Source organism: Chironomus tepperi, unplaced genomic scaffold (assembly GCF_022539635.2).
Source record: "Chironomus tepperi strain 1889 unplaced genomic scaffold, CSIRO-AGI_Ctep_v1 contig_421, whole genome shotgun sequence".
Taxonomy (NCBI): domain Eukaryota; kingdom Metazoa; phylum Arthropoda; class Insecta; order Diptera; family Chironomidae; genus Chironomus; species Chironomus tepperi.
Window position 1 is genome coordinate 380,802 of NW_027226543.1, and position 25,179 is coordinate 405,980.

The window sequence follows — 25,179 nt, forward strand, 5'->3', positions numbered from 1 at the left end:
TTTTACACAAATAAAAATGTGATGAAATAAAAAGAGAAAAAAAGTTAGGAAAATCTCCCATAAACGAATTTTATGGACAGCTATAATTTCACTTTTGCCAACCATAATGTCCATTATTTTAGACTTTATATCTATCTTCGTCTCGTCAATGACGAAAATGAAAAGTGGAAATTTTTTTCTGCTTGCTTGCTTTATACTTCCTATATGCGTAAGTGAAAAGCAATATTTTTCACACTTATTTGATTAAAAGAAGTGGAAATCCCGAAGAGCATGAAACGGTTAATCAATCAAAAATCCAGCACAAGGCCGGGGTGACTATGCGGTGACGAGACTCTGACTTGATACCGGATTCGATTTAATGCCGGATCATTAGAGCATCGTGACTCTTTCATGGTCATGTCGGACTCATCCCGGATTTTCAATAGACCAGTGCACTTTCTTGGTTATAAGCCTATTCAGAAGCCTCACACGGTATAAGAATCATGGCACACAGGTTGCCCATCACTGCATTAGACTATCGACATGTGCTATTCGACAGCCAATTTGATTTCAGAATTGTTCGATCAATGACTTCGATATGTTTCAAATCAAGTCAAGTCAACCTAGCGTGACAAGTAAGAAGTCAAAATATCTGCCAAAACTAATAGATTTTTCAATTAAATCCATAGACAGAAAGTCAAATCCTCAATTTTTTTAGACAGTGACCTTCAAAAGCTAAATAGAAATTGACGTAAAATAAAATTGGGGAAAATCTAAGCCAATTATGTTTTAAGCACATGTGAGGGGATTTTACAATCTATTTTCGTGACTCGCGCCTGTGTCTCCAATGTCATCACATAAGAGCGAATGATTTATTTGATTAACTGCCTCGCTTAACAGCCTTTCATCATCTCAAGACCTTTCATAATTTCATTTTTACGATTTCAATTGATGACTTAATTGTTTGTATAAGGTTGATGCTGTCAAAACATATCACAGCGCTGTCAACGAAAGTAAAATTATAGTGAGGACAATATTATTGTTGCGAGATATTTATAGGATCTTTTTTTCGGCACATCGTACCAAGAAGAAAATATCAAAGGAAAGAAAATAAATTTTCAAGTTCATCGGTGATGATTAGATTATAAAATGGTGATCACAGATCGCATTAAGGAAGAGGAAAGTACTAGAAAAAATCATGGTCGTATGATGTCAGACTACAGACCGTATATAGCATGATTAATTCATATAAATTAAATCAGCATGCGAAATAAAATCTGATAAGTTGTAATGCAACTTCTGTACAGCTTGATTGTAATTAATACAAATCCATTCCATAATTTGTTGTGTCATTGCATAAATGTTGCATCCATACATCATTTTATTCATTTGAGAATAAGTTTTAGTTTGTACATGAATGACCATAAAAAATTGTCTATGAAATGAGCAGTGAAAGGGAAAATTATCACTAACCCGAGCGACTCATTGTGATGAACCGCACTTTTCGCTGTAAATGGGTCGAAATTAGTCATGTCGAATGGACGACATGACATGATGTCTAGTTAGTAGCCAGACCTTCGGTCGACTATTGACATTTTCTTTGGAATTATTCAGTAAAATATGTCATTATTCGACCTGTTGTCAACCCTTGCAAGTAAAGAGTGTGCTCTTAAAAGCAGAGCAAGCTGAGTGCAAGTCACACGAGGATGCTCATCCAGTATAATATTTGAGTTGAGCTAGCTCTCGAGAGCATGCTCTTTGTCTGATAGGGCTTGTTATTAACTAGAAATTATGTCAAGTTGTTCACTTAGTCGTCACGGAGTCTTCAGAGATACTTCGAGTCATTCAGTTAAAACAGCGACTTAGCGGTGCCGTAGCTAACACTTTGTGCTGTTCGGATGGTAATCAGCCATATAAAATCATTTCCTTTGATTAAATACACGATAAACAACTGCTGCGAAACAGTATGATACCAAATGAAAGCAATAGTACCAAAATAAATTAGGACAAAATAGATTTGGAGGACGACGGAGTCAGCATGTGACCAAGGCAAAAGAGATGGTCAAGACTATTTAAAACTGCACTTTACTTTAGACTGCATTCAAAATTAATTAAAGAAATGAAAAAAAGAAAATAATGGCTACATTTAACAAACGGCACATAAACTTTTCTTTATTTCCTTTCTTCATTTCTGCAAATTAATATCGCTCTTAATGTGCATTTTATAATTTTTCATATTATATACCGTACACATAAACACGAAGTGCTTGTAGCACAAAACAAAACAAAAAAAAAATATAAAAATCTTCAACTTCCATGACAAAATGAAAAATGAATGGCATTTTGTAATAAATTTATATGGTGATTGAGAGAAAGTAATTACAGACAGTGCGTTTTTTTTATTATTTTATCTCTATATATTTTCCATTTCTTAATTCATGCTTTCCGCAATCTTTGACACGTTATAACGTCTCAAGTGACTCGGTGAAATGTGAATGAAGCATAAAAGAAGAAGAAAGGTTGTGCAAACACACCTGCAAATATTTTGATGATAGAGATAAGATATGATAAATCATGTACGAAATAGAGAAATTTTAATCATCGAACATTAATTGTGGAATTATTACTTTTTTTTTCCTTCATAATCACGTTTCCTATTATTTCAAGCTATTCAAAATGACATGCATTTTTCTGTCTCGGCACTTGCTGTCAATAATAATTGTTTTTAACAAGTTAATCAAGATTCGCATTCTTTTAGGTACTTACTTACTTACTTTCCTTGTTGTACTGGTTAATTGCGATTCATGACCTTCCTGAGACGTATCCTAAAGATCTCTATCATTGGCTTTTGTCTGTCAATTACTGATTAGGTTTAGCAGTTAACACATTCTCTGATTGTATGGCAATATTTAGGGAAGAGGCCTGAGTGACACAAATGAAGAAGAGTCAGTCACTTAGCTCAAAAGGCTCTGCTTAAAAGCTTTTATTAACACCAAATGGAAACCGTCTAAATGTGCAATCCAATTGCTGCCCTTTGGCAGTTATAAAAACTTCAGCTATCCGTGACGGAGCCTGCTTCATTTGTGTCGCTCGAGAGATAGTGTGGATTTTTCAGTTTGGTCCACATACTTTATTGAGCTTTATATCACGCTCCATAGCAACTCCTTCAGCTCAGTAGATGAGAGCAATTATTAGTAAAGTTCCAATCAGATAGGCTCCAAAAATCTCAGCAATACCCTTATGCAAGTAGCCCTTGGCACGTGAATCAATAATATTTCCAATCATATAAAGTATAAGTATTAATACCTTTCAACTACTTCATTAAAATAGAGGCTTAATGATTGCAAATTATTGAATGATTTTTCGCAAATTTTACTTGCATAATAAAATAAAATAATAATGAATTTTATCCATAAATCGACAGCAATAAAATAAATGCATTTCAAATTAAAGAAATATAAAAGTTGAATGTAAAGTTCAATTAAAGCAAATGGATTTGAATTCGAAACACTTTGTTTTGACTCGTTAGCACTTCCGAGCAGTATAAGGAGATCGCTAAGTTAGCGTCATATACCGTATTAACGGTAAGACGTGAAATTGCTCTGACGGCATTGTTGAGATTGAGTTCAATTTAAAATAAAAAAAATGCAGTTCACCGCATTGTGCAGCTCGGGAATACTACTGTTTATGAAAGTCTCATTAATGACCATCAATTTATCACTTTGAATTTTTAAGCTGGGTTTGTACTGTTTATGGTAAAGTAAATTCTATTAAACTTAATTGGGATTTTGATAAGATTTTGTTTTACTTTCCTTAAGTAAAGCAATTAATTTAATTGTGTGACTAAAACAAAATAGGAAAGCTTAATTTTTCAGAAAAAATCACAACAAAGCTATATGACGCATTGAAAGGCTAGAATTAGGAGCGGAGCCAGAATTATTGTGCGGAAGTACTGCATCATAAAGATTACACAAATGAAGAAATATGATGAAATAAAAAACACTTAATTCTATTAATTAACTATAGATTAAATTTTATTAACTAAAAAATGATATACAATTACAATATTAATACACGTACACTTGGAAAACGTGCAACTCATAAAGCATAAATAAGCTTCCGTTCTGTTATTTATAATAAACTTAGCTTCCAAATTACTATTTTTGAATTATTTCACATCAAATTTACTCAACACATTTTTCTGCAAACAAATAACTAAAAAAATTAAAAGCTTTAAAAGCTATTTTGTGGACCTTCTTCATTTGTGCTGCTTGGGATCATCTGATCCATTTTCAAAATAATTTGTATTTTTAAGCATTCCCAATAATTTTCGGGTAATCATCAATCAATACTTTTAACGATCATTTATATTCGTAGAATTCATAAAATTGAATCCCGAACAGCACAACGCAGTGGCCGAATCTTTCGCCATAAAAATGACTCGAAATCAGTCGTTACGTGTCTTTACAACATCTTTGCGTCTAACCGTTGACCCGGCAGCGTATAGTGCCCTAGCGAACACATTATGCTCCTCGGTAATATAATAAAACCCAACAAAATTAGAATTCAATTTTATTACAGCCTGCAGATTTACTAAAGCAAATAAATATTTGATTGTCTTGCTAGGCCACCAAATGAGGACAAAATGATCACCCAAAAGCCCATCTGTTTGACATTAAAAATAATACTGAAGCTAATAAAATGCGGAAAAGTGTGTGTATTTTCATAAAGAATAAATTTCATGACCATATGTCCATATTGATGCAAAGCACTATTCTATTAATCCACCTACGTACTACGCTCCAACAGTTAAAAAAAGAAACGATCACAAAAGAGAGGAAATTAATTTTTTTGTTCTATTTATTCATCTCGTCGCTTTCCGCAATAACTTGTGGCAGCCACAGTATCTGTAAGAGAAGAAAAAAATTGTCAGAGCAGGAAAATTCGTCAAAACAGCATAGAGAATGTATTAATATGCTCAACTACTACAACAACTAACTAACTGCTGCTGCTGCTGCGAGAGAAATGAAAGAAAATCGAAAGTGATAGTTCACTAATCGAAACGGCTGACTGCCTTGCCTGACACTCGAATGTGATTTGTATTCTTTATGTGTACGGAATTACCCGAATATGTGTGTGAATATATGTTTATTTTCATTTTCGCTTATAGCCGCTGCCGTACAATCTTTGTTGTTGGAGTTCTCTTTACTTTTAATTATTCTTCATTTTTTTTTCTCCTTTATTTTTGCGCGACTTGACTGTGGAGTGTATAAACTTTAGTTATTCGCAAGCCGGCATCGGAATCAGACGCTTTAAAAAATAAGATACAGAAAAGTATTATTTAATATTAAGTCATTGCGGATCGTATTCTGTGACTGTAATTTTAAATTAATATAATCATAATGGATACTCTAAATATATTGATGATTCAATTAGTGCTGAATTAAATCTATTATTTGGAAATACACCACAAAATACAATAAATTGTGTGACTCATAACTACACCAACTTCATATGTCTATAATGTGCCAATAAAGTTGTTAAATGGACATAAAGTGAATTAATTCCTTGTCAAATGAATTTTTATTGCTGTATAAAAACATAACAAGAACCAGTGAATGAATTTTTTGTGGAAACTAGAAGTTTAGGGCTCGTTAAGTTTGACAATTTAAGTTAAACTAAATCCAGTCCATATCTACAATTGGTGTGGTGCCACTCGTTATTTTGTGTACTTTTAAAAATAGACATAAAGGGTGATTACGACATTCGATCGTGCTTTATCTCACATTCGTGATTTATTACGTTCGAAAATCGATAAATTTTACAAAGGCAAAAAAAAGTCATTAATTCCCATTGACTCATAAACAACAAAGAAATAAAAAAAGTTAAAGATTAAAATAGACGCGATTATGGCAACGACACTACAAAAGCCACCTCATCCGTCTCAGATGGACCCTAGAATGAGGCGTGCTGTTTATGCAAAATATAGGGAAATGCTTGTATCAAAGAATAATCAAGCTAATGAAATGATTAAGCAATTACCAGCTTATATGGTACGGGAAGATCGTGGATTTAATACGAGCCTCATCGTTAACGAGTAAGTTTATTGCCATTAAGAATAAATCAGTCTTTTTCACGCAAAAAGTAGCCGCATCGGGAAGTTATTAACACGGCCATCAAATGTCGAGACATTGTGACTTCATTAGTCATATTCCCTTTAATTCATAAAAAAAATTCTCATATGCACATTTTTTTACAATTTCAAGGTTCTCTTTTGCAATAGCTTCACAAATTGCGGCTGTAACATGATCCATAAAAGTAAATTTTTATGGTATATGCATGCAAAATTGCGCTTTTTATTCATCCATACTCGAATTCTCGAATGTGCATGCTTTTGGCTTGTATCGTATACGATGAGAGAGAGACTATGCACTTTTGAGCATTTAATTAACGGTACGAGCATAAATTGCATAATTACGATTGGACGGATTATAGCAAGACATAAATTTTAATCACAAAATTTTTATAAAATGAGAATGCATTTACCTGATTATTATTCTTACGGTTATATCACAAGCTATACAATATTATAAAATATAATGTGAAGACACTTAAAACTGATAACTGTGAATGAGATCCAGCAGAAAAAAAATCCCAAAAAAATTTCAATTAAATACGAGTGAAAAAGAGCGAGAATTACGTAATTAAAGTCTTTTCAAAACGAGATAAAAGGTTTCTTTTTTGATTAAAAAATTTCTTAAGAAATATTAAGTCCTCTTTCTTATGAACTTTCCATATTCACTTCCTCATTTATATTCATGTGTGCATTTAAATTGACGTTGAACCTTTTTTTATGTTATTTGTTTAAAAAATGTTGTGAGCCTACATACGATAGTGCTGACCAGAATGTTATTGAGGCTGGAAATCAAGGGTCAGGCACTGTCGTAAAAATTGCAATTTTTATGATTTTTGATTTAAAAAATATTGTAGAGAAATCGTAAAAAATCACAATCTTAAATATTTTGATGATTGTGTCTAAAACTTGCTGAATATGCTTGATTGAGATTTTTAACTAAGCTACCCAATTTTAACTAAGCTAACAGCACAAGTCGACTAATCGATCCCAACTCTGGCACCAAGAAAGTACCACCCTGACTTGGTGTCGAAGAGTAAACAGAATTCTGCACTAAATCAGAGTCAGGCTGACCTGGGGTATGATTTTTGATCAACTTACCGATTAGTGCTATTCGGGCTCAAAATCCGCCCCATTGTCAGATTCATATTAATCGGGCACCAATCCACAGTCACGCCAGCCTGTTGCCAGATTTTCTCATAGATCGCTTAACCATCTTGTGCTATTCGGGAGCAACAGAAGGCATAGAATTTCATAGAAGCAAATCTTAAATTGCAGATTACCCCAGTTTATAATTAAGATCATTTCTAAGAGTAATAGCATTAACTGTAAAAAATATTGAGAATATTGTTCGCAAAAAAATTAAAGTATGAACTGTTTTTTTTTCTCATACATCATTCTCAGTATTGCAACTTTTTAGAATAATGATTATGATGAGTAAATCGTTCTCATTAAAAATGATGTAGAATGTAGAAGTTTATTCATAATTTGAATCACTCACATCAGAGGCCGACTTGTCTGGCACTTTAATTGTGCGATAAAAGTGTATCACTTTATCATACTGCGCCTATGCTCTGTTTGAGTGATGTAGTCACAACAGACCATACCCCTAACAGACAAAGAACGTTTTTAGGCACCAGAGTGGTGTTTCTGTCTCATGAAATCATGCTATTTGCTTGTTAGGGTACCTTAGTTGCGAGAGTGGCACGACGTGGCCAACCAGGATTTTTCATTCTTAAAATGGGTCTAAATCAGGTGTCGCCCTGGAAATTTCACGTCTTGCCATTAACATGGGGATATAGCAATGCCCTAGGGAATATATTGTGGTGTTCAAGCTGTACCGAAGAAAGCAGCCCTTGTGAGACGTAGCTTGCATTTTTTGAATTCTTTTATTGAAAATCCTATGAAAATTAAGACATTTTCTGTCATAAACCTTGAAAATTAGAGAATTGACCTCACAAAACCCCAACTTAACTCGACTCCATATGAAATTTGAGTCGATCTCTGAGATAAACATGATTCTCAAATTTTTAACCGGAAGCTAAGCATCATATGGTTAAGATTTCAACCAAAAGATTATAATTTACTTTAAATGCTTCCAGACAGACGTGCCTGAGATTATAAACAATAATAATCATTATCATAAAAATTAATAGAAAAAATAATTTAGCAAACCTCGAATTTATCTGTAAACTAAAAAAGAGTATTAAGTTCATTGCACGTAGTTGAAATAAGCAAGACAAAATAAAAAGAACAAGGAAGAATCTTTGTATGATCCATATGTACAATTTTTTTTTGCGCTTTATTTTAACCTCGAGAGATGTGCTTTGTATGGCCACTTGTGATTTATTCATGCAAAAGAAAAATTCAAAAATAAATTTTTTGCTTTGTTTTTTTCTGTCTTTTTGCAAAATTAATCTGATTCATCATTTTGACCGAATTAATGTCAATGAACTTGGTAATGCTTGTCGAGAAAACTTTTTGCTTAAATTTTCTAGGAAAATTTTCATGTCTTTCATCAAATTTAAATTTTTTTCATTCCCACATCTCTTCCTTAATTTATATTTCAATCACATTTGATGTCCATGAAGAAGATGACATTAATGTATTACGAATGATTGTTTAGAGCTTGGTTAATTAAATTTCTACAAGAACAAAAGCCCACCAAGTTGCCACCAAGCATGTTGTATTATTAACCCCACGAATTTAACTGTTCCCATAGCTCGGTCTTCTACAGGAATTGATTAATTGTAAATTCTAGAACTAATCTCAAAAAGTTTCAAAATCTTAAGGAAATTTAGTGTTTATTAAAAGAGGGCTGGGCATATTAAGCTGAATGACTGTGATTTTGATGCTCACTAGCTTTACTCAATCTTTATCTGCCGCGTACATTAACCAATGACAAAACTTTCAAAGAAAAGTGGGTTGTAAATCAAATTAATCTTTGCCTCTATGATAAATTGCATGAAGGAAGCTAAATATTTGTTTTGATGTCGACTTAAAGTCTGAAGTAAACAAACCTAGTGCTAGACATATTTACTTACTTCCTGTAATGATACTCCTATGTGGAACTTAGTTTACTACAAAATGCTGTCCATCTGACTCTGTTGCTGGCTCTGTCACCTTACTTACTTACTTACTGGATCATGCTCCGATGTGGAGCCTTAGTTTCTACAAAAAGCCTTCCATCTGACTCTATTCCTAGTCTGACTCTATTACTGGTTTGTACAAATTCTCTGACTGCAGGTTCAGCTTACATTCTTTCATCACTGTTCTGATCCATGTAGCTTGTGAAGCATCATAACGTCATCTTCCTTGCAGATTCCAACCTAGAGCAATGTAATAAGCTTTTATTTCTGTCCAAGCATTAACATTGACTCTGACAATGCCAGTAGTGCTTCCACTGTAATACTCTCCAATCATTTCCAAGCATTGTCTATTAAACAAAAGAAATAAATTGATAAGAATATCGTCAGTTCCCAAACAATAAAAAAATGATTGACTTGACTATCTTAAGTGCGAACTGAAAGTGATTCATAATTGACTCCAAAATTATCAATAACAACTCACTCAATACTCGACAATTTCCTCTGATTCACATTTTGAATTCTTATCAGGAACAATAATTTCCTCGAAAATCAACTGTGGTCATCCAAATTTTGTTCTGATAATCATTAAGTCAGTGTTGGGCAAACTTTTTTGTGACATGGCACATCTTGGTGGTAAGCCACTGAAAAGATGGAGATAGGCAGAGGAAGAGACAGAAATTGAACACGGCATGTAGTTCATGGGTTCATGGGGCTTCCAAAAGATTCTGCATCACACTAGTGTGCCGCAGCACACAGTTTGCATAGCACTGCTTTAACTTCTGCTTTTTATTAGTTATACAAGACCCCGAAAGTTCAATAAATATTTCCATTGCCTTTTTCTCTTATAAATAATGAAATAAGCGGAACATAAATTAAGATTCTGCCAAATTACAGACTTTACTTTTTTTCTGTTTAAAGAAAAGCACTAAAAAGAAGTGAAGGAGGAATTTTTTTTTTTGACTCTGTGTTTGCACATGCTTATTATTACCAAAAAATAAAATAAATGTGAAATTATAAAATATTTTCCATTTTCAATCTTGTCATGATATTAAGTATGACATGATAGAATACAAAATATTGATGAACTAAGCAAATAAGCTTCGAGTGGGAAGATTGTTGATTCATATTTAATATAAATCATATACACGTAGCGCAATCGACTCTCCAGTAACAAAAAAAATTATTTTTATAATTGATGACTAATCACTCACTCACATGTGGCGTCATAAGTCAGAGCAACATGCTTAATATTATTTATTACCAATTATTCAATTACTCGAGGACTCACCATGTACGGCTATTAATCGTTCATTTTATGCTAATTTCTAATTTCTTACCGTCAAATTTAAATTCACGTTAATGCGATTCCCGTTGTGAACAAATTCGCAGACATATGAGATTCTATTCTGCCTTAAAATAAAGTCAGATTACGTCAGATACAGAAATATTATATGTTAACTTGAACTGGATGTTGTTTTTTTCTTTATTAAATAAAAAAAGGCATCGAAATTTTTAAACCCGAGCGACAGAATTGAAGAATGCTCCGCTATGACTTTAAAGGATCTGCTAAACTAGCCAACCTCACCAAATGGATGCAACCTAAATTTGACAGCCATATGAACGCCAAACGGAAGTTGCTTCCACCTGGTATTGATAAAAGAGCTTTTTCGGAGCTTAAAAAGCTCCGACGAAGTCTTCTTCACCTGTGTCGCTCGGGAAAGTAAACGGGAATTTGCGACTACATGATCAACAAGAGTCTTTAAAAAAAGAGCATTAAACCGAAAAGGAATGAAAATAAAATCATGTTGTGTTGTGAAGCACGTTAAATAAAAAAAAGTACATATAATATTGACAATTTTCGTACTTCACGCACTTTACAATAATAAACATTAATTTCGAGTTTATGTCTTTAACATTGAACTATATAAAAGCGCATATTTCAGCACTTTCTTGTTAATTGCTTGCATTTAATTATGGCTATAAAATATCACAAAAATTGACATTTTTAAAGCGCTTTTGGGATAATTTAGATATTGTACTTAAAGCTATCGTAAGCCTTGATCGGGTGTTTTCATGGGAGGTGTTCATGAACGACGCTAATTTATCCTCAATTTTAGAATTTTTAATATTTGATACCCTGAAAGCACATCGTGTTAAAATTAAGCAAAATCCGGCACAAGGCCGGCATGACTCTATACCAGTGAAGGGCAACCTGTGTACCTCGACACAGTAGTGTGCCGCCATGTTCTACACCAGGTGCTTGACAAGCAAATTTTAAAATATTTCAAAACATCCACTTTTAAGTGTTGAACGTCATTTATGAAAGACCCCCAAAACCATGCTCAGCATTAACAAAAATCCTGTTTTTTTTAAACCGAAAATAAGCCTTAAATCCAATTCCTGCATGTAACGGTGCTCACGTAAATTATCAAATGATTGCAATTGCAATTCTGACTTAAGATTTATTAAATTGGAGAGCTTTGCATGACATGATGTAAAACATGTCGTGTTAATTGTTTTTCATGTTTCACTTGGACGATATTAAATGAATTTTTACTGTAAATTTTTATATTTTCTGTTATGAATTCATTCTGATTTTGTTGTGTTTCCGGGATTAACAGTATGTTTAGGATTGCTTTCTTACTTATGTAATTTTCATATTAATGTACAGTTGGTGATGCTGAATAGCATTTTTAAAGGGCTTTATGAGCAATGACGTCTTCTTAATAGCATAAGTTGGTTAATCGATCCGAAATTCGGCATTAGACTGACATGACTACGGCATGGGTTCAGAGTCACGTCAGTCTATTGCCGGATTTTGGATAGTTTTTAAGGGCAAAGCGGTGTCTGAGGCTTTGTAAAAATTCATTCACAAAATGGATTAAAATTGAAATCTAGAAGAGATAGGAGGCCTGACTGGCCTGACCGGTCACCACGGCGACGTAGCAACAGTATCCTTAGAACCTAGTCATTGCAGGCACTTGAAAAAAAAACATCTAAATTTGCCACATGACGTCATTTACAAACAACTCCTATGAGAAAATTGAGAATAGTATTAAAAACTATAAATCCATGCAACCTTCCTCCATAAAACTCAAAATAAACATGTTTGCCATTAATAATATTTGCTCTCATTTTTCCTATTAAAAACTTTTCTATTTTGGAAAATACAGATCAGGAAAAAAGAGTCTTTTAATCTTTCTTTACCTTCAGATGTTGACGGATATTATGAATATTACACTATATTTTAATGTCATAAACATAAAAAAGTTTACGACGCATGTTAATCATTAAAGGCGTAAGACAGGGTAAATTGGGAGCACTAAAATGCTTGAATTAGAAATTCATCATCAAAGCTGTTCATGAAAATAAGAAGGAAAACTAATAGATAATAAATCAGAATGGTTTGTTTGACTCTAGAGTCAGTGGTGGGCAACCTGTGTGTCGCGGCACACCTCGATGACTGAAATCGCACACGACATACGGTTCAGAGCATTTTCGAGCTTGTGACAATAGTGTGCCGCGGCACACAGGTTGTGCACCACTGCTCTAGATAATAAAATTAATTTTATAGTTTCATTGACAATCCGGTATCCATTTCTCTCGTTTTTCATTGCCTTTACACATGCTCGATGTGGTGAAATTTCCCCATAATCCTTTAGCATTGTTATTAGATTTCTATTTATACAAAACTGTTGTAAGATCAACAACATCCGATCATTTATATCTACTTGTCTCTATATTTTGCTGAGAGGGATCACAACAGCAACAAAGTATCTACAGACTTTGTGACGAAATAAAAAGAAGATTTTTTTTCCTCTAAAATGATAATGAAAAGCTATTTTCTTTACTTTTTGTCATCACATTCGCATTTGAGATATAAAAAAACTTTTTTTCAATGTTTTGAGAGTCAAAAAACGAAAAGAAGACCACATTTTGTGAGTCCCAAGGTCATACTCGTGCGGAAACTGATTACTTTTTGATTAATTTGTTGCAACTGAATTTTACACGATTTTTGCGGTACTTTGAAGTTAATTATAGGATATGAAATTTTTGTAAAATTTCTAAGATCATTGCCCTTAGCTTTAAATAAATTATTATTAATGACATGACATTTGTTCATTTCAATTTCTTGAAATAAATTTTTAGTTCTTTCTTCAAAGACAACGTCATCGTTGTCATAGCTTGTCATATCTATAATATTTCAACATTCTACATATGGAAAAGATTCTTGAGTTTGAAGTTTTACAGAATTTTTCTTATGCGATCTATCACTAAGTGGAACAGGCTGCCACTAGTCAACACTATGTCTAAGAATAAGCTTGGCATACCATGACAAGTTCAAATGTCAAGATCACTGTAGTCAGTGATTCCTTACTGTAATCATGCTCCAATGTGGAGCTTTGCTGTTATAACAAAATGCTTTCCATCTGACTCTGTTGCTGACTTTTGTTACCTAGTTTGTACTGATTCTCTATGCACAAGTTAAGTTAACCTGCTTTCATCACTAATCTGAGCTCGAGATTTTATAGCTCCAGAGCGTCTTTTACATCTGTGCCAGCATTGACGAGTTCTCTGGCAATAAAAAATTAGATTTATAACTTGATATTAGGTCGACTATTCGAAGACTGTTTCACATGTTGAGATCATTTCGAATTGATGATCCTCTGCAGTTAATGAGTGGTGTCTATCGAAGAGTGAAGCCAAGGCAATGTCTTTACAAAAGTGAGTTTAAATCATTTTCAAGCACTCGAATACAGAAGTTCTTGATACCTTTCTGACAAACTTACTACAAATTGATTGATATTCTACAAATGAAAAAGGCTCCATAATGGAATTTTAAGACTGTACCAAAGATCTTTTATTAACACCAGATGGAGACCGTCTCCAAATTCCATCCATAAAGCTTCGAATGGAGACAGCTTCCATTTGTTGTTCATAGCCAATTTGTGGAGCCTTTAAAGCTCCGTAGCGAAGTTATTTTCATTTGCGTCGCTCGAGAGATTACTCTGCATAAACACTATTTTTAATAGATCTAAGAGGATACGACAAAAATATTTTTAATGCCATTAAATATTCATCGTAAACTTTAAGATAGAAATTAAAGCAAGTGATATATAAAATAATAAAATAAACTTGGAAAGAGGAAATAATTTTATGTCTACAATGAACGCGCAAACTTCTTGTTCTTTTTTATCGTGCAAGAAGACACCACACTTGACGTATATCTTAACGCATTTCGCAATACATTCTGTTTCTTGGGCCAATATTTTTATTTTATTTAATTTAAAAAAGAGAGAAAAAAAAATCAAAACATTCTTTTTTTTTGACGTGGGCACATTCAAGTTTTGTGTCTATTCTTTTTATTTCTCTTCAAAAATATCGACCGCATGCCGAATAATTCAAAGATCTTCTTGTTGCCAAAATCATTTTCATTTCTAAATATCTGAAGCATTGCAAAGTTTTTGACCTTAAGGTTTTTGTACAATGCATGGCAAAAAATTTAATTAAATTATTTTATTTTAATCGACCGACCAGACATTTCATATAAAACCAGACCAGAACATGATCTGAATGTTTATTGTTAGAGTCCGAAATGTTTACCAAAAAAAGTCAGCCTATACTGATAATTTCGCAAAGTACATAAATGAAGGCGCCTAAGATAACCAAAAGTATGCAAATGTTTATGGCGATTAAAACAGTTTTATGAACAGTACAAGAGATTAAAAGTGAATCTGTGCCACAAAAAAAAATGTCTATTTTCGTAACTCAATACTGCATCTGTGGGATAGGAGAGAAGACTTTAAAATAAAAATAATAATAAATTTTATGGCATGAGGAAAAAAAATTATTTTTGGATTGTAAATAATTAGGTTAATCGGATCATGATTGCTGTAATGGTTCTGTATTAATAGATATTCATTAAAAGTTCGTTAAACATAAAAGTCATGAGTAGGAACTTTTTTGATTTATTTGAGCATGGGAAATTATTTTGAAGTAAGGCACAAGTAAGCAAATTGGAATCAAGATATTGGATCTTATGCTAATTTTGAAAATCCGGATTTAAATGCAGCAAAAAAGAATGAACCTTTCTGCCCCTCTTTGAAATATGTCTGAATGTTGTCTCAAGCATGCCAAGCGGTACAATATTAGCAACATTCAAGTATTTTTCGCCGTATGATTGGGTCGAAATCAGTCATCACAACAACTTCGCAGTCTTATCGTCTATTCGGCGGCAAAGCGGTGCCACAGCGAATACGTTGTGCTGTTCGGATTAAAGACCATTCTTTTAACACATTACAGAACAATGAAATTTCAAGAATGAACAATAGAATTCTCAAAATTTCTATCATTTAAATCGCATTTACACCCCCTATCCCCTCCAACTGAACGTAATAAGTGAATGACCCCTAACAAGATTGGCAGAATTTAAAATATTGCTATCATGACGGCCTTGTAGACAGCATGATGAAAACATGATAAAATCTTGTCAGATTGCTGTTATTTAATTTTTGACATATAGCTGTGGTAGCAACATTTTTAAAAAAAAATTAAATTGTATTCAAAATCTAGTCAATTTCTACTTAATATAACTTCTGATATTCATACATGGATCTGCGTATTTAATAAAATTATTGACATTGAACTCCAAAGTTCAGACACATTAAAATAAAAACAATTTCCCGCATTTATTTAAACAATTTAATTACTAAATCAGCGATGTTCACGCTTTTCAATATAGCATTGTCGTTTGTTTTCATAGCAAATATTTATAAAGAATTACACACGTGCATCATTGACTTTATCTTTACTTAGTAAAATTTATAATGTCTCGACATGACTTTAATCATATAATGACAACAAAATAATAAATTCCTGATATTAAATCATGATAAGAAAGCACATTTGAGGCTTAATGTATTACATTGCAGTTTTAATATCTTTTAGATTAGGAACTGAATAAAAATAGCATTAATTAACTAATTACGATTAGAGAAGGAAAAGTTCAGTTGGTTTGTTAATTAGCAACTTACTTTACTTACTTCGCTGGCCGTACAGATCAACTGTGATCCATGGCCTCTCGCAGATGTCGCCTATAACTGGTTCTATCGCCGGCTTCCGCCTGCCAATTGCTAATACCAAATGCAATGCTGTCTCTATCGTCACTTTGATTAAAGGACGCATCCAGGGGGCGAAGATTGTCGATTAGAAGTCCATCTCCCACTCTCGTTTTATTCGGAAATCCTTCATAAAATCCCAAACACCCCTCAATAAATTTAGAAGCTACACCCCTGCATTGATCCCTTAGCCAAAACTAATTCCGATAAAGAACATCACTCCAATCCATCATATCATTTCAATGAACTCCAAAAATGAAATTCAATAGCCTTTTTAACTTAGTCATAATTCACGTTCCCACAAGTGCTCATAAAAAGTCCAATTTGAATCATTCATCAAACATAATAACACTTCATGGCTCGTCAAAATGTCTAAGAAAATAAAACTTTAAATATGTCACGAAAGTGTTTATTTAACACAAGATATAAAACACACAAATCAAATTAACGTTCACAAAAAATATGATACTAATGCCGTATGACTCACATAGTGTATTTATTCCACATATATTCTCTTCGCGGAGGTAAAGAATTGGATTATTTGATAAGTTTTTTTTTTTTTTATTTTGTAAAACATTGCAATCCGAAATTCCTCAGGAAGTGAGTCATTGTCGAGTTATTCCTTATATTTCACCTTTTTATCTTCTTAGAATTTTTTTCTCATTCAATTCTTGTGGGAATCTTGATTTTATTCACATCGAAAGTGAAATTTATAGACAGTGATTAAGAAAAAAAAACGTACCTCAAGCGTTGATTCCTCTACACACACTTCATTCTTAAGTCTCACTGACCTTGAGGCAGTTTAATACACTAAAGATGTGATTGCTTACAATCAACAATGTCTAGGATGAGTGTGAAATTAATGTGAATGACATTCAAAAACAATTGAAAATTGAATAGAAATGTATTGTTAATGATATTGGATATAAAAAGACGCCAGGAAACTATTCGAAGGGAGAATCTGTTTTTTTGGCAAACTTTCAATTCGATAAAAATAACAACAAAGTGTCTCTTCTTATTGAATACGACGATTCCGCAAACATTGAGACGGAACAACATTTGGATGTGAAGAAATTTTTCAAGGATACAAAATCAATAGTTAGCTTGGTTATGATGAATTGGGGTCAAAATCAACTATTGTAAACTTAGGCTTTATCTGCTTCCATCAAACTAAGTAAGATACTAAGTCATAAGTCAAAGTCGAGAATTTATCATTGAGGTGTATGAGCTGAGTGAAATCTGGGGTATCGAGTCATATAAAGGGGAATCTGCCGATGGGAGAAGAAGGTTTATGTGGCCGAGTAGTTAAGTAACAGACTGGATATCTGAATCACTCATTAGTGAGTACGTGGGTTCGATTCCCACCAGAGACCGACTGTTCAATGATTATATAAAGTTTTATCGATAATTCGCGCAATACTCACGACATTACAATCTCAAAATCAATTTTGACTAATCAGAAATAAATTATTCAATTCGAGGAACTCCTCAACAGATTTATCTAGATCTTCAAAATCATAAAATGCGTAATTCTGTCAAATAAAGTTAGCACGTTTTAACTAAATTAGCTCAATTAATTTCGTACTAATAACCTCAAGAGATTAGAAGAATTGGCAAATAATAATTTTTGAATCTGTGCCAAGCATAAAAAGCGTTAAAAGCATAATAAAAATTGTGTAGAGTCTAGAAAATAGCAACAAACAAACAAACAAAATTGCTTTTGTATTCTGAGGACAATTTAAATGCAGTAAAACAATATTTATGTCATGAGAGGAATTATGTCTGCATGATATAATTTATACTCTTTGTCCACATAAGCGTCTCCCATTTGTCATCACTTCATGTTTAAATTTTACAAAATTACTTAAATTATTGCTGCATATTTCTTTAAGTGCTGTGTTTATTGCAATGTATTTTGTATGGCAAAATATGCAGTCTTTACATATTTTCCGGAATGAATAATGATTGAAATTTAATTTCATCAGTCAGAGAGCCGACATGATTTGCAGATAATAAAGGATCGTGATATAGAGTTTCATTTATATTGAGGAACTGTTTATAATAATTTTAAATTTCCTACAAATTACCTCGTTCATTATTTAAAGTGAATTTTAGTAGTTGCAAATTGATCATATTGTCCCCATTGGATAATGGAATGTAGTTTAATACTCAGAATCATATCCAGGGTGGGTTTTTTGTGTCAAATCTCCCCGATCGATAAAATATTCTCCAATATGCAGGAGCTTTCTGAGAAACATATTCGAATTACTTGCATAATTTTCTGGGCATACAGATCAACTGTGATCTATGACCTCTCTTAGTTGACATCTGAAGTTGGCTCTATCGCTAGCTGCCTTATGTTAATCACCAATACTAAATGCTACACTATCTCTAAAATATTGAGCAATCTTCCTAAAATTATTATCAGGCTTACTATACATTTTCCTTTAAAACTCGAACGCATCATGTCGACAGAAGGTGGCAACCTACAGAAGGGACCATCAGCAGAACGTGATGGCAACCTGCGGAATCCGTGATTCAGCGGCCGTTCGTGAATGATTTCTACTTTCATCCCAACTCCAGTCCAAACTGCGTGTCCCGGCAAAATAGAATGCCGACGATTATTTTGGAATCGTATGCCGTGTGCGGTTTCAGTAAAGACTTACAGCAGGTGTGCGTTGACGCCAAAAAGTTTAAACAACACTGCACTATATATTTGAAACTTTATTTCTTAATTTAATTCGTTCGAATTAAAAGTAAATGCAAATCTCTGAGAGCACATGCGCTTAAATATTAAGCAATTACGTCGCGCCAGCTATTAAAAATGACAGGAGCGAGATAATAAACAGTATTTAACACTAAATAAACAAATTGATGTGTCTGGTTTTGCAATACAAGGTGAAACACATGAGACTGCAAATATTATCTAATGTCTAAATGATCTAAATGATTTAGTGACGGTACGAAAACATTGTCAATAACACAGAGCTTATGACTCATAATTTAAAACGCATATGGCTAGTCTATTACATATTAATATTCACATTGTCTTACAAAAATAGAAAATCTAGTAGCGCCAAAAATTAATCTTTACGAGCCTTAAAAAATGGGTCAAGACTTTTCATAACTTTAAAACATCCTCTATATCGTCTATCAGCTTTCACATTGTTAGCACCAGACGAGAAAATAACAAAACATTAAAGTGAAAATTTTTCAATTTTCCCAATATAATTACTTGGCACAAATTTTTCCTTTCACTCACAAGAACCACCCAGTTTCGTCAATGACATCTGTTCCACGCATCTTTGACTTCCTCATTCATCAAGTAGTGTTTTTCAAAAAGAAATTTACTTTACTTCATGCAAAGAAAAGTCATTGAAAAATTTAGGCCAAAAATCAGAAAACATTTAATTAATGGATAGCAATTAATCGATTCCTCCTGACACAATTTTTAATCATCAATAATTTTTATTTACAGCGTTCCACCACCACCACCAATTCCCGGAAGTAATATTCCAACACAACGATTACAAACACAGATATCCGAAGCTCCAGCATGCGTTCAGAATGCTATGATGACAAAGGATAAGAAACCATTTACATATACTCCAGGCGGAATAGATTTATCACAAATCAAATCGCCGAGAATGGCGAAAAGTAAGCTTTTAAGGTTTTGTACAATTAACGGTCATTTTAAATTTGAATTTTACAGGAATATCCGCAAATGCAAATAGTCCTGGAATAACAAATACTCCGAAAGTTTCACCTTTAGCCCAACTTAATAATAATGGTAGTAATTCTCCAATGATTCAAAGTCCTCAAACACCACAATCGGCAGGAGTTCCACCTCCGCCGCCACCACCACCATCAATGGGATCATTAGCAATGGGTATGCCGTTCCAAGTATTTCCAACTGGTCCACCACCACCACCAGTACCAACAAAGACACAATTAAATAAGCCACAAACAAATGGAACGGCTAAAAAATCACCACAATCATTTGATCCACCACCAATGGGATGTAGACCAGAAATTAAGATTCCAGAAAATCCAATGGCTAGTTTACGAAAAGTGCCAAGACCACAACCGAATGATGATTATTGGATTCAAGAATATGTAGAAAATAAAGCTAGAAATTCAGCACCAAACGAAGAAGAAATTAGACAATATATTTCAAGTCCAACAATTCAGCAATATCAACAGCCACCAACACCAGATTTTACACCACCAAAACCATTATCACCAGTTATTCAGAATATTCAGTCTCCAAAACCACCAACACCACAACAATCTACAGTTCCTCAATTTTCGCATAGAAGATCTCCAAGTCCACCCGAACAAAAGGAAGTGAATGTTCCAATTCGTAATTTGAAATTAGAAGAACATCGCTCAAGTCCGACACGCGTTCAAATTAATAGATCATCTCCAATCACACAACCGCAACAACAACAGCAACAACAGTCACAAATTTCATCACCAGTGACCGTAAAAAATGTCATATTTGAGCCAATTCAGCCAACTAACTTTAATAAGCAAGCTCAAAGTTATCAACCACCAGTCCAAAATTATCAACAACCAATACAGCAACAACCACAACAACAACAACAACCACAAGGTGGCAGAAAAATCATTTTAAGTACAATGCCAAATCGTACGCAACAGCATCAACAAGCAACACAACATGTAAGCATGTAAAGTTCCAATTGTTTCTGTAAATTAATGTCAATTTCCTTTAATATAGTTGGGTTCGCTCTATATTCCGCCACCAAACATTGATGATAAGCAACAGCTTTTAAATCAATTAAGTCCACCATGGATGTCGACTAAACAAGTCACACTCGATACACCCGAATGGGTTAATCGTGATGAAGTTGATAATTTAATTCAACAAAGCCGCAATTTCAGCATGCCGCAACAAGTAGCACCACCAACAGGTCCTAAAGAACACGTTATACCAATTTCTTTTGAAAAGTCGCCAACAATGACTTCAGCAATGCCAAACTTTGGTCCAACTCCATTTTATGGTACACCACAGCATCAAATAAATTCAGTCATAACACCTAAAGTTGGTAAGTAACATTTTGGACAGTTTAAGGAAAAGGAAATGACATTTTTTTGTTCTTTCATCCATAAGATCCAAATGCTAACAAGTTTGTAAATCAAGGCTATAACAATATCGATTATGCGCCAACTCAACAGCAGCCAGCACGGCCATTTAATCAAAGGCCACAACAAACAGCTGCTGGCACGAGAATTATTCCTATTCAAGTTGAAGGTGCACAGACACAACCAAATGAAAATACGATCATTATTCAAAGGTGAGATAACATTTCTTATATCCAATTAAATAATGAGAGTAATAAATTATATTAATGATCTAATGTTATTAGTGAAAGTGGAAAATATATATATACAATACACAATGTTCCACTTGAAGCTCTTATAAAGTATAAAATGAATAAACTAAGGTAGAAAAATATATATGTAGATGAATGTTATCAACTTCATCATCAATTAGCAGTTTTTCATAAGAAGTCGGTCATTTATAAAGTTCAAGATTCATGAAACATAGGTCAGTGTTTCTCAAACTATGGTCCGAGACACTAGATCAATATTTGATTGACAATTAATTGTGAATCAATTTATTAATTAACGGTTTTTTAGATTTCAAAATTTTAACGATCAATAAATTTTCAAATTTTTGAAGTTCAATATTTGAACTTGAAAATCACGTGTTTTTGTTTGTGAAATTAAAAATCATTAATTAACGTGTTAAGAGATAGTTTTGCACTTTGAGACCAACGTCGTCAGAATAACAAGATTACACATAGCGAATGCTTCAAACTAGAACTCTCTACGATGTCTAGTTGTCGAGATCGAAGCAATTTACCGTGTCAAACTCGAAAAATTTGAGATACACTGACCTGATCATAATTCACATTTTTCAATAGACGTCATTTGCGAATGACCCTTAAGAACATTTCATAACAATGTGCTAATAAGTCCACTTCGAATCCACTTCCATTTGTTCTAATTAACAGTTCAACTAACCTTGAAGTCTGAGTTTTATTAAGTAATTTATTTCATTCCAGTGATCCCCGATCACCACCAAGTCCAAGAGTCAATGCCGGTGGTCCAACGCAATCGCGTTCCTTTAAAATACTTCAGCAAGTAACCGGAACATTAGGAGATGAATCCGATGATAACAGCAATGAAAGTAAGCCTAATAGTAACAAAGACGATGATGAAGAATCAATGCAAGAACAAAGACCAATTTTCTCTCGTCCATTAGGACCTAATGATATGAATGAGAGTCAATTGAAACGTATGCAATTGTCTGATAATGATAGATCATTTATGAATCGTGTAAAGAATCAAGGTAAGTTGTTTTTTGTGCTGAATGCTAATTAACAGATAGTTCATTAATCTTAGAACATTTTGCTATAGTTGATGAAGAAGTTTTTCTTCATTCCGAAAGTGATCCACGATATAGAGGCTCTGCCATACCATCAAAAGCTTTTAAATGTTTGCAAAAAATGACTGATGGTTTTCAAACTCATAACAATAACGATAGCAATCCATATGCTGGTAAACACATTAATTTTGTTAATATCTTTTCTGAACATTGAATTAAATAAACTTTAAGTGTTTGTGGATCCTTTTCCTTATTGGATTCCTTATTGTATCGAATTTGTATAATTCTTCAATTATTTCAGAAGAAATATTAAGACTAACTAATTGATTATATAAGCTTCTGTTGCAGCTAATTAATAATATCATGTTAATTTCAACTTAATTAATTAAATCTAGTTTTTGACTAGCTTACTGGTCAAACTTCATACATTGTGGAGTCGTTTACTTATGACATCAATATGAGGGAATTATAGGGAAGTGAGTGGAGACTCGTGATTTGTGTTTAAAATTTCCAAGATCATTAATTCCAGAGATTAATGCCAAACGAGTCACAGACAGGTCTCGAACTTTAAATTTTTTTTGGAAAATCCCGAAATTGAAAAATGAAAAATTTATTGAAATGAAGAAATCAGTGGCGAATGAAGCAGAACATTTTCCCTTGGGTGCCAAGACACAGACATGTGGTCAGCTCCAATTCGTGACTGAAATTTTCTATTATAAAACAAGATAAATTCTTGTCCTCGATAAATTACTAGATTGGTAACTAATCTAAAGGATTTATTCAGATTCCGACTGTTTGTCTCGAACAGACAAAGAGCATGCTACTCATAAAATTGAACATGCTCAATAATATTGAGTATATTTACTCAAGAGCACGCTCATTTAAGTCAGTATGCTCATTGTCTGCTAGCGTATCCCCTAAAACATCATTTTGAAAGTCATAAGTGAACGACTTCTTAATTGAATTGTGTCTATTAATCAAAGTAACTCTAATAATAATTTTGTTTTTGTCATTATTAATAATATTACATTTGTCATTGTTTAATTTACAATTCCTTTTTTGTGTAACTACTTATTTTATTACTTTATTTGATATTGAATAAATATGTAAACCAACTATGATTATATTGGTTAAACTGATGTCTCCTTAATGAGACTTTAAAGGACATCAATTTGTTTTTTGTTCTCTTTTGTTTTTCTTATTCTTGAATTTTCTTTGGAAATAATTGATTGAAATTTTTTAGCTCCAGCAGGACGCCAAGTTCAGAATAATGTGAAAGGTACGAAATTGAAACTTTTTTTGGATTTTATGAATTTTTGATTTCTTCATCATCACATGGGTTGTTAACTTATTACATTTTGAAAAAAGCCCCAATTTAAGACCCACTTCCTCCCTCCCTCGTTTTGAAATATCCATAAAAAAGCCAGTTTTATCCAAATTTTTTGGTACCGAGACAGACTTTGGTAGTAAGTCAAAAATATCACAAAAAGTCACACTGGTGAGCCACGGTACATGGTTTGGACAAAACTGTTTTAAGCTGTAACAAAATCAAAGACTCTTCTCCTTCCCCCTAAAAAACGAACATAATAAGTGAATGACCCCATATGCAATTCAAAGTACCTAACCTTAAAATTTACTTTAAACAATTCCAGATGAAGCTGTTGACATGCAATCGCGCGATCAAGGATTATATCAAAGCAGCGCAATGCCTAGTCGTTCTTTTAAAATGCATCAAATTCAGCCAGAAAATGCCGGTAAGTCAAAATTTAAATGAATTAAAATAATACTTAAAAATCTATCAAATGACTCTGGTGACTCAAAAAATTGAAAGAATAATTACTTGTGTTGAAAGAATCCATAAAAGAAAATGTTCAAAAGTCTTTGCGATTAAATATTTGAAAGATGACGTATAAGGAGGAGCATTTCAAAAAAAATTTAGAGATGGAAATACAAAAATTTGGCATAGTAGCTGTTCATTGTTGTTGCATCTTGCCTAGAGAGTCTAGACCTAGGTTAAAGAATTCAAGACAATACACATGAACATTTGCTTGTGCTAAATGCAAATTAACAATTAATGCTCAACCCTAAAACAAATCAAAATTACCTTCACTGCTAATTAATTACTTTATGCTTCAGTTTGATCCCCAAAAAGTTAAGTTTTTGTACCAATAACGCCAACCATCATCTATCATTAGTTTCTAAAATGAATTAAAAATTTTAAAAGAAATTTAATGATAAAATTAGCCATGAGGATGTAGGACATCCAATTGGTATAAAATAAAGCAAAAGTAGAATAGGAACAACCAAAAAAAATCAATTAAAAAATCATTTATCTCCATCTCTTTCGTTATTTTCTCACTTTTGTAGACGATAATTCTAATGATAACTCAGACATTGAAGGTAATTCCTATACGAACATTGGTAATAATTTCTATAACAATTATC

The 25,179-nt window shown here is 33.1% G+C and overlaps 1 protein-coding gene across 6 annotated transcripts in view; it reads left to right on the top strand.

Moving 5' to 3' along the window:
• LOC139097387 (putative mediator of RNA polymerase II transcription subunit 26) overlaps positions 1 to 25,179 on the top strand; it is a 37,923-nt gene that overhangs the window by 5,121 nt on the left and 7,623 nt on the right. Inside the window, exons 1-10 of one of the 6 annotated variants that reach the window (XM_070649201.1) lie at positions 5,266 to 6,076; positions 19,798 to 19,976; positions 20,032 to 21,002; positions 21,061 to 21,388; positions 21,454 to 21,637; positions 22,412 to 22,698; positions 22,767 to 22,907; positions 23,978 to 24,013; positions 24,387 to 24,488; positions 25,102 to 25,134. In XM_070649201.1, coding sequence (XP_070505302.1) covers positions 5,889 to 6,076; positions 19,798 to 19,976; positions 20,032 to 21,002; positions 21,061 to 21,388; positions 21,454 to 21,637; positions 22,412 to 22,698; positions 22,767 to 22,907; positions 23,978 to 24,013; positions 24,387 to 24,488; positions 25,102 to 25,134 — 2,449 coding nt within the window. In that variant the 5' untranslated portion in view covers positions 5,266 to 5,888. Of the gene's footprint in view, positions 1 to 5,265; positions 6,077 to 19,797; positions 19,977 to 20,031; positions 21,003 to 21,060; positions 21,389 to 21,453; positions 21,638 to 22,411; positions 22,699 to 22,766; positions 22,908 to 23,977; positions 24,014 to 24,386; positions 24,489 to 25,101; positions 25,135 to 25,179 lie in introns of those variants that run through there. The other 5 variants (XM_070649204.1, XM_070649202.1, XM_070649203.1 and 2 more) reach the window with 5 other exon arrangements.